Source organism: Salmo salar, chromosome 02 (assembly GCF_965601325.2).
Source record: "Salmo salar chromosome 02, fSalSal1, whole genome shotgun sequence".
Taxonomy (NCBI): Eukaryota; Metazoa; Chordata; class Actinopteri; order Salmoniformes; family Salmonidae; genus Salmo; species Salmo salar.
This window is the reverse complement of record NC_138292.1, coordinates 51,314,516-51,325,549: the sequence shown is the minus strand read 5'-3', so window position 1 is coordinate 51,325,549 and position 11,034 is coordinate 51,314,516. Positions and strand designations below refer to the sequence as shown.

Here is an 11,034-nt window from a genome sequence, read left to right as displayed (position 1 = left end):
CCTTTTCTGTTTGTATGCCGTTTGGGAAATATTGTGCATACAGCATTATTAACGAATATAAGATCTCACCGGTAACATGTAGAGTTTGGCTTGAGTAAGAGTATACCTTAGATATTTTTTTTATCAACAGTTTAACAAAAAATAACCCTCTGCAAGGATATTCAAGCTTTGTCCAAATCTGATATTTATCCAAAGTTAATATCGGTATCATCAAACTCAGCAAGTCTGTATTGTTTTGTCTTTGAGGGTCAGTCCAGCTTGCAGAGAGTGGAGGATGAAGATCTGTGAATCCTAAATCCAGCATAGTGTGGCTCTGTGAACGTGGTGTGGAATGCATGCAGAGGAACACTTGACCCAAGTGAATCGATTAGGTAGAATTACAGGCCGTCTCTGGGCCAGTTCAGATAAACCACAAACTGACTGATGAGCGCAGGCCAGCTCTCAAGAGTAAGGATAGAACTTGATCCCCCAGCCTTTGCATTTTGCTCCATGTACTCCTTCACTACTCTTCCTGAGTCTGTTTTGACATCACCCCCACTGATATGGCTCTGGGTTTCTCTCCTCCAGTCCACTCTCCCTCCCAGTAGCAGTGGCCCAATAGCTGCTCTTGACACAAAATCCCTTTGGGTTGTTGAGGTTCAACGGGAGATGTTGGCTTCCTGGCTCATCCTCCTGGTTTCCTCTGTCCTACAGTGGCATCCGAGGGAACAGAGATTTCTCTATCAGACTGCTAATATCATTTGTCATAGCTAGGCCTAAGACATAGTCCCTATGATCTGTAAAAATACATAATAACATTCTTTGAAGAGTACGTTTTCAAATACGTTTCCCCCCAGCTATATTAGGACAAAGTTTTGAAGCCCTGGTTTGTTGCAGCATCAAATGGTCCACAAATGTTAACCGTTACTGAGTTGCAAAATTCTCCATAATGGTTCTAGAGGACTAAGACAGACAAGGCATTAAGACCAACCCTGCTATAGCCCACATTTACTTGTGTCTCCAGTCTAGTGTGGATCCTCCAGCACAGCAGAGAGCAGTTGCAGTCCTAGCTGCTTTTAGCAACGCTGGTATATTTACAGTGCATTCGGAAAGTTCAGACCCCTTGACCTTTTTTCACATTTTGTTATGTTAGTCTTATTCTAAAATGGATGAAATCAAATAAATTACTCATCTACACAAAACCAGATTTAGACATTTTTACAAATGTATTAAATAAACATCTTATTTACATAAGTATTCAGACCCTTTGCTATGAGACTCAATTGACCTCAAATGCATCCTTTTTCAATTTATCTACAACTTGGAGTCCATCTGTGATAAATTTAATTGATTGGACATGATTTGGAAAGGTGCGCACGCACACAGCAAAAACCAAGCCATGGAATTATCCGTAGAGCTCCGAGACCAGATGGTGTCGAGGCACAGATCTGGGGAAGGGTACCAAAAAATGTCTGCAGCATAGAAGGTCCTCAAGAACACAGTGGCCTCCATTCTTAAATGGAAGAAGTTTGGAACGACTAAGACTCTTTTCTAGAGCTGGCCGCCCGGCCAAACTGTGCAGTCGAGGGAGAAGGGCCTTGGTCAGGGAGTTGACCAAGAACCTGATGGTCACTCTGACAGAGCTCCAGAGTTCGTCTGTGAAGATGGGAGAACCTTCCAGAAGGACAACCATCTCTGCAGCACTCCACCAATCAGGCCTTTATGGTAGAGTGGCCAGACGGAAGCCACTCCTCAATAAAAGGCACATGAAAGCTTGCTTGGAGTTTTCCAAAAGGCACCTAAAGACACGAAACAAAATTCAATGGTCTGATGAAACCAAAATTGAACTCTTTGGCCTGAATGCCAAGTGTCACATCTGGATGAAACCTGGCACCATCCCTACGGTGAAGCATGGTGGTGTTAGCATCCTGTTGTGGGGATGTTTTTTAGCGGCAGGGACTGGGAGACTTGTCAGGATCGAGGAAAAGAAAAGTACAGAGATCCTTGATGAAGAGCGCTCAGGACCTCAAACTGGGGTGAAGGTTCCCCTTCCAACAGGACAATAACCCTAAGCACACAGCCAAGACAATGCAGGAGTGGTTTCAAGACAAGTCTCAATGTCCTGGAGTGGCCCAGCCAGAGCCCGGACTTAAACCCAATTGAACATCTCTGGAGAGACCTCAAAATAGCTATGCAGCGACGCTCCCCATCCAAACTGACAGAGCTTGAGAGGATCTGCAGAGAAGAATGGGAGAAACTCCCCAAATACAGGTGTGCCAAGCTTGTAGCGTCATACCCAAGAAGACTCTGAAGCACCTTAGGCAGCAATTACAGCAAAGTACTGAGGGTCTGAATACTTATCTTTAATATTTAGAGTTTTCTTCTAAACTTTGGGCAAAAATCAAATGGTGTTTTAAGTTTTTGTATGTTACCAATTGAACAACATCTATTGCAGGATAGATCAACGTTAAAGTTTACATACCTGGCCATATGAATATTACATTTTACTTTATGGTTGGTTATGTAGACTTCTTCTAACCCATCGCTTTCTACTACATACAATAATACAATTAAATGATATCTTTACATTAATATATATAATTTAGAAGTCCAAAAATGGATATACCAACTACAGATAGACTTAAAGGGACAGTCAAAAGTGTATGAGTTTGAGCATGTGTCCATTAGGCCTACGTTTTTTTTTTATCAGCATGAATTAGATTGGAATAATAGTGGGGCTTTTATCGCTCATAGGCTGGGATCCGCACTATGCAGCTGTTGCAAGAGCGCAATTTTCACTGGCTGTCCATTGGTTTCAAAAACAATGATTGATAGGCACCTTGAACTTTTTGAATTCAACCATTATTGGGTTCAAATACACACTTAGATTTGTGAATAGCCATCCACAACAACCACAATCTGTAAATAGCTAAATGAGAGAGCAGCAGTGTGATTCACATCAACACGCTATGTAGATATCAATAATAAGTGATATCCATATTGCCGTAGACTACACTGCTGTCATCCTTTCCTCCAAGCGTTTATTCAAGTTGGATAATCTTTGAATCCCGACAGCAGTCGCACCATTGGAAGATATTGCTTGGACTCTAGACAACAAAAGCCTATTCGTGCTCTTTTCCCAAACACAATTGGTGTGTCATCAATGTAGTCTCTGACTTGTGGTCAGACTCGCTCAGTTGGTCCAAATTTACATTTGCGCCTTTTTCAATGCTGATTTGAATGTCATTGAGGAAACAGCAGTGTCAAATATTTTTGTTCGCAAACATCCTTACTGAATTTAAAATTAATCTTCAAAGTAATCATCTTGTTTTTCAAAAGTCTCCAAACTGATTACAATATTTCTGCTGGTAACGGATTAGTTACCGTTTTTGTAATCCCTTACATGTAACTGATTCCATGAAATCCGTTACTCCCCAGCCCTACCTAACATACCCTACAGGGTAAACAATTGCCATTCAAACAGTTTTGAAAAGAGAAAACAGAACATTCTGCTCCATTGTAAAGTGCAAGGGTGCCACACTATTTGAGCACGACTGTAAAGTGCACTTCATTACCTTGCAAATTACACATAGGACCTGAAATCAAATCGTGTCACATGCTTACTTACAGGCTTACTTACAGGCCCTTCACAATGCAGAGGGAAAAAATGAAATAGAAAACAATGAGTAACGAAAAATTGCATATGTACACGGGGTACCAGAAATGTAGCATAACATAGGATGATGACATTGGCGGAAAGAGAATAGGTGATACCTAGTCACTTGTATAACTGAACGCTAGCATATAGATTCAGTCTCAGGCGTTTTAGGGTACAGCATAAAGGCAAATTAACATTATCAATGCGATTCCGAATTATAAACGCTAGATGGGGGCATTGGCACATTTAACTAGTTTTTGACGTTGCAAATAATAGACGAAAGTCTTAGTTATGGCTTTTTAGTTCTGCTATTACTAAACAAGGGGGTAATTTCCTTGCATTTTTAATGAATGTATACCAAGTCGATGCATTTTGACCAGGAATCAATGACCAATATGCTTAGAAATTATGGTATGCTTACAAATAGGGTACTTTGAATGTTGAGGAAGGTCATTCTTTAAATCTCGAGATGATTTACCGCCCAAGAATAATGATCATTATGATGCTTTCCAAAAAAAAAAAAAACAGTTCGCACATGCATGCATATCCTTGGCAGCATATGTCAACAATCAAGAACCTCCTCCTGCTACCACAAAGACGTCTTCATAAATATTTTTATTAAATTCATATTGAAAAAAAAAATAATCCCTTTGATCTAGGTTGCTCGATCCCTCTCTCGCCACCTGGCGTTGCTACTGTCATATTCTTTCGTCTTACAGCGTTGCGAAGGAATATGTTTTTTCTCGCATGCGTTCTATAAAAGATATTCCATGAACACTGGTTGTACCCGCGTCGGCTATCCTGCATGCATGCATCCATCCAAGCCTTTTGGGAGGGAGAATGAAGGTCGCTCCTGTGTAGGGTGTTCCTTTCACTACTACTCCCCCATCTCGCGTTCGTTTTCCTAGTGTGTCAGCCTATATATCAGGGTGGATCAATGCTGGATTCTTTCCTTCATACAAAACTCCTATCCGTTCTTTCGGCCCGCTACACTCGCTTGCCTCGTACCCGGGGGCGCATCTATCAGCATAGATAGACCTGCGCTGGCTCCGAGCGGGCCTTGAGGTAGATATGCTGTAGTTTGGAATACTGCTGTTTGGACCGTCGGGTAGGAAATGCCGGTGGTGTAAAAAAAAAAAAAAAAAAGGTCAAATTAATATTTTCACTCGTAGCACTGTTCTCGGCGGCTGCCAAGCTCGGTGCTTAGCGGCCCTGTACACACAAAATGTCGACCAGAACGCCATTGCCCACAGTGAATGAGCGTGATACAGAGAATGTAAGTATCCAATGTTCCTTCTTCCCCTATGGCCTATATTTTTCTAAGGACGATATACTTTTTGTTGTTGATGTGTTTGTGTGGTGGTACGTGTGAATCATCATAACGCTTAAATTGGGCTTGTCTATGGTACATATCGGTCAGCAAGCTAGCCGCATAGCCCACTGGGGCAATGGGGATTTAGCTAACGTTACCCATCCTCTGCCATTGTCTTTTTTATTTTTACATTATTGCATTTGAAATTGTTCGTCGGATCAAATTTTACGCATGCCATTGTAGACTATAACAGACTACACGTAAACATTCATATTTGTAGTAGCTCGAATTTGGCCATGTCAGCGTGGAAGACTGTGTTCTGATGCTTTCGGTTATCTATGTGTGGGAAACCGTAGTCTACAAATCCGATACAATGTTACCTTGTGTCTGTCGGTCCTCGCTGATTTATAACAGCCAAAGTTACACCCCATCTCAATTTCTGGAGGAGGCCGCTTTTAAAATGTGCCATAGCATAGGACAATTGCTATTGTTAGCTTACTGCAACATTAGATGTAGACCATGTTCAAAAGCTGTGACTCAACTTTGAGACCATGGTAGGCCTACGTGCGGGAAGAAATCTAGTTCAGCAGGCCGTCTAAGTACCTTGAATGATTATCGTCTTTCGTTAATGACGCATTTTGCTCTGATTTAAGACAATTAACATGGCTTTCAGGTAGTTGTTACAGGTAGGCCTAGTTGTTACATACAATTTTTTTTACTTGTAATTTAATGATAGGCTAAATACCCATTCATTCTTTAAGAATATAACTCCGAAATGCCTCATGAGTTTAGTTCAACTGTCTTACCCCCAAATATAAGCTCCTGTTTGTAAGCAATGTCATCGTTGTTAAACACTCAAAACATGGAAATATTATTTTGATCTCATCGATGGTCAGTCTGCATCCACACAGCTGTCTATGAATTTGAACATTCAGATGTCAAAACGTAGGTTGTGACCAATGATGTATATAAACCCTGGATTGTTGATACTGTGTATTGGCCATTGACAGGATTTGAAGCCACCGGTCGGCCATATTGACACTCCCCGGTAGACGCAGTCCTCCATAGGAATGAATGGAATTCTACATTATTTCAATGAAATGTTTTTAAATGCAAAATTACATAGATTTAACGTTTTTGATGTGGACAGTAGAATTAATTACTTTAAGGAATTCTTTTTTTTATTTATTTTTTTATTTTTTTTATTTTGAAGTTTAGCTCACATAATATAATTTAAACATATGCATTAAAGTGTATAAAAAAAAGTGTATAATATAATAAACGTGTCAATGTAGACATTTATAAATGTGTTTCTGTAGCTCCCAAAATATTTTTTTACAATGATGGGGGAGTGCCAAGATGGAGGCACGGTGGCATCAACACAGCGCCGTGTGTGTGTGTGTGTGTGTGTGTGTGCGTGTGTGTGTATAAATCATTGGTTGGAACAAGCATGCATTGACACTTACATTTTAAGTAATTTAAATGATGCTCTTATCCAGATAAACTTACAGAAGCAATTAAGGTTAAGGCACATAGACAAACCTTTCAGTTACTGGCCCAACTCTCTTAACCGCTAGGTCAGGCAAGCTGCAGAAGGGCGAGCAGGTTACTATTCACTGTCATTTATCAGTGCAATTTTGACGGCCAACTACAAGCTGAAAAAGTTTGAGGGCTTATCTACTGTTCCCTCTTTAGATTTTAGCTAATCTCTCTCTGGCTAACATTAGTTGTTGATCTTGTTGTTGATAGTCTACTGAGGGAGAGCGAGCCTACCCATGGTTGGCGGACTGTAAAGTTCCCAAATGTAAGAGGACTCCCGTTGTATTGATATATTTTCATAAATCCATTCGGGTGGCTTTTGGCGAATGCTTTGTAATGATCTAAAGTTGCGCTGTTGCTACTGCCTGTAAGCACAGTCTTGTTCAAAGTGAATGATGGCAGGGCCATGTGGCAAATGGCTTGTTTGCGTATAGGCTTAGTGTAGCTATGATTGGCTATGGTGCACCGGTCTATGTAGACTACAGTCTTGGACAAGACGGATGCTTTTTTTTTTATTATGTTTTAATTACTGCAGTGTAGTAATTGTCCAAAAGCACTGCTGCTTTGATTCATACTCTATATTTCTGTAGAATTTTCTCATGCCTTTCCCATACGTCATTTCCAAACAATCTATGAAAACGTGAAAATGACTAAGTGCTCTCTTGTCAGAAAATTTAGAAAAGTGTCATTATTCCTGGGGGTGTATATGAGCAGATTTTTAACAAGATTTTATGTTGCTAAAACGCTTTCAGTTGGACTTTAATAATGAAGCCAGTCAAGTTTTTGAACTGTCACTGAGAAAAGGGTTTGCGATTGTGCATGTTTATGAATGACTGTTGGCACCAGGTGTAAAGCGTAATTCAGAGTCCACCGACGCAGAGACGTGATAGTCTGGCGTCCCATTGTGACATAGCTACGTGCCTCTGAGACTGTCCGCGGGGAATGCCCAGCCCGAATGCACACCTCTCCGAAATTCCCAACCAACGCAGCTTCGCATACGCAACTTCTTTTCATCTGAATGGGCAGCACGCAGAATTAGTAAAGTATGAAAGCCAATGGTCGAATATATTTTATGAAGCATAACTCGTCATACCGTATTTCTGCCTGCTTGAACGGCGAATAGCTCAGATACACATGAAAACATTAAATTACCCAGGGAATCGATAGAACTTCCCTCAGAGATGCACAAAAACAGTAACGTTCAAAATGGGTGAATCTTGCCTTTTTAGGCCTTATAAACAGTAGACTGACTTGTGAGAATAAAGGTATTGTGGAGATTTTCTAAACTTTCCGAACCATTCTATCATTCTTTTGGAATGTCACATGACACGGTTAATAGGCCTACAACTAGGGTTGCTCTTTTTGGGGAATATTCAGAGGTGGATACTTTCTGTGGGAATATATGGGAATTAACGGAAATATATGCAAATTAATATGAAAACCATTTTTAAATGTAGATGTTTTTTGCATTGGAAATATTTACCATATCATATGGGGACAGAAACATAAACCTTTTACCTTATCATAAGTAGACATAATTGCAAATTATTAAATCCTTCTAATAGAAAAATGTAGTTACGAATTGAACTTTAATTAAATGAGTTGACTCTTCACATGGGATGATTTCACTGAACAACAAAAGAAAGGGAATATTGAATCGCAGCTCCCAAAAACATTTTCAACATACATCTGTGAAATGATACCCAAAGCTTTAGTTTCTAGACTGTCTTCCTCTCAGGCTTCCATGTCTTCATCTTGGGCCTCCTCAATGTCCACCTCTTGAACATCAGACTCTGAGGCCTCATCTTCACTGTCACCTTCAACCTTGTTGAGGATGGCTTGTTGTCAGGCTCAAAAAGCCTCAAATTTGCCAGGATGGCCATGAATTCTTCAACCCTTGTATTGATCAGCCTGTTGCGTGCTTTGGTGTGTGTGTGTGTGTTATCAAACAAGGACCAGTTGCGCTCTGAGGTGACTGATGTTGGTGGGATTTGGAGGATGATGGAGGCAACAGGGGAAAGAGCCTCAGATCCACAAAGTCCCTTTTACCATGTGGCTGATGAGATTGCATCTCCATCCCAAAGCCCTTGCTTGGAGGTGTACTTCGCCAGACTGCCAAGAACCTTGCCCTCATCCAGGCCAAGGTGGCGAGACATGGCAGTGATGACACCATAGGCCTTGTTGATCTCTGCACCACACAGGATGCTCTTGCCAGCATACTTGGGGTCTAACATGTATGCTGCGGTGTGTATGGGCTTCAGGCAGAAGTCTTCACGCTTTTTGATGTATTTCAGAACTGCAGTTTCCTCTGCTTGGAGCAACAGTGAAGTGGGCAGGGCAATAAGGATTTCTTCTCTTACATCTGCAAGCAGAGTCTGAACATCAGACAGGATGGCATCGTTTCCCTCAATCCGTGCAATGGCTACTGCTATAGGTTTCAGGCTGCTTATCACTCTCTCCCAAAATACATCATCCAGGAGGATCCTCTTGATGGGGCTGTCCAATTTCGGCAGACTGTGATATGGCCATTTCTTGGAGAGACTCCTTCCCCTCCAGGATACTGTCAAACATGATGACAACACCACCCCCAACGGGTGTTGCTGGGCAGCTTCAATGTGGTGCTCTTATTCTTCTCACTTTGCTTGGTGTGGAAGATTGCTGCTATAACCATTTCCTTGGCTCTCTTGTAGAGTGTATCCTTTGTTTTCAGTGCCATGATGTCCTTGAGGAGCAGTTTTAATTCATGAGTAGCACAGTCAATGGGTGTGATGTTAGGGTAGGACTCCTCCACTTTAGACCTAGCAGCTTTCATGTTTGCAGCATTGTCTGTCACCAGTGAAAATACCTTATGTGGTCCAAGGTCATTGATGACTGCCTTCAGCTCATCTGCTTTGTAGAGACTGGTGTGTCTATTGTCCCTTGTGTCTGTGCTCTTGTAGAATACTGGTTGAGGGGTGGAGATGATGTAGTTAATTATTCCTTGCCCACGAACATTCAACCACCCATCAGAGATGATTGCAATACAGTTTGCCTTCTCTATGATTTGCTGGACCTGGAACCCTGTTGAACTCTGCATTCAGCAAATGAGTAGATGAAGCATGTCTGGTTGGAGGGGTGTATGCTGGGCGAAGAACATTCAGAAATCTCTTCCAATTAGAGGTCAACCGATTATGATTTTTCAACGCCGATACCGATTTATTGGAGGACCAAAAAAAGCCGATACCGATTAATCGGACAATTTTTATTTGTAATAATGACAATTATAACAATGCTGAATGAACAATGAACACTTTTATTTCAATATAACACATGAAATCTATTTAGTCTCAAACAAATAATGAAACATGCTCAATTTGGTTTAAATAATGCAAAAACAGTGTTGGAGAAGAAAGTAAAAGTGCAGTATGTGCCATGTAAAAAAAGCTAACGTTTAAGTTCCTTGCTCAGAACAAGAGAACATTTGAAAGCTGGTGGATCCTTTTAACATGAGTCTTCAATATTCCCAGTTAAGAAGTTTTGGGTTGTAGTTATTATAGGAATTATAAGACTATTTCTCTCTATACCATTTGTATTTCATATACCTTTGACTATTGAATGTTCTTATAGGCACTATAGTATTGCCAGCCTAATCTCAGGAGTTGATAGGCTTGAAGTCATAAACAGCGCTGTGAAGCAAGCATTGCTAAGAGCTGCTGGCAAACACAGTAGAGTGAATGCTTACGAGCCTACTGCTGCCTACTACTGCTCAGTCAGAGTGCTCTATCAAATTATAGACTTAATTATAATATAATAACAGAAATACAAGCCTTTGGTCATTAATATGGTAAAATCCAGAAACTATCATTTCGAAAACAAAACATTTATTCTTTCAGTGCAATACGGAACCATTCCGTATTTTATCGAACGGTGGTAACCTTAAGTGTAAATATTGCTGTTACATTGCACAACCTTCAATGTTATGTCATAATTATGTAAAATTCTGGCAAATTAGTTTGCAACGAGCGAGCGGCCCAAACTGTTGCATATACCCTGACTCTGCGTGCAATGAATGCAAGAGAAGTGACACTATTTCCCTAGTTAATATTGCCTGCTAACATGAATTTATTTTAACTAATTATGCAGGTTTAAAAAAATATACTTCTGTGTATTGATTTTAAGAAAGGCACTGATAGTTATGGTTAGGTACATTCGTGTAACGAATGTGCTTTTTGTTCGAATGAGCTTTTGTTAAATCCTCCCCATTTGGCAAAGTAGGCTGTGATTCGATGATAAATTACCAGGCACCGCATTGATTATATGCAACGTAGGACAAGCTAGTTAACCTAGTAATATCATCAACCATGTGTAGTTAACTAGTGCTTGTTTGATTGTTTTTCATAAGATAAGTTTAATGCAAGCCAGCAATTTACCTTGGCTCCTTGCTGCACTCGCGTAACAGGTGGTCAGCCTGCCACGCAGTTTCCTCGTGGAATGTAATCGGCGTCCAAAAAAATGCAGATTACTGATTGTTATGAAAACAACATGAAATCGTCCCTAATTAATCGGC

At 40.6% G+C, this 11,034-nt stretch overlaps 1 protein-coding gene across 2 annotated transcripts in view; it reads left to right on the top strand.

The window, feature by feature from the left end:
* The first annotated feature begins 4,346 nt into the window (after window positions 1-4,346).
* The window catches only part of mark1 (MAP/microtubule affinity-regulating kinase 1), a 113,287-nt gene continuing 106,599 nt past the window's right edge, over window positions 4,347-11,034 (top strand). Inside the window, exon 1 of one of the 2 annotated variants that reach the window (XM_014170765.3) lies at window positions 4,347-4,913. In XM_014170765.3, the coding sequence (XP_014026240.1) occupies window positions 4,863-4,913 (51 nt within the window). In that variant the 5' untranslated portion in view covers window positions 4,347-4,862. The remainder of the gene's footprint in view (window positions 4,914-11,034) is intronic. The other variant, XM_014170785.3, reaches the window with a different exon arrangement.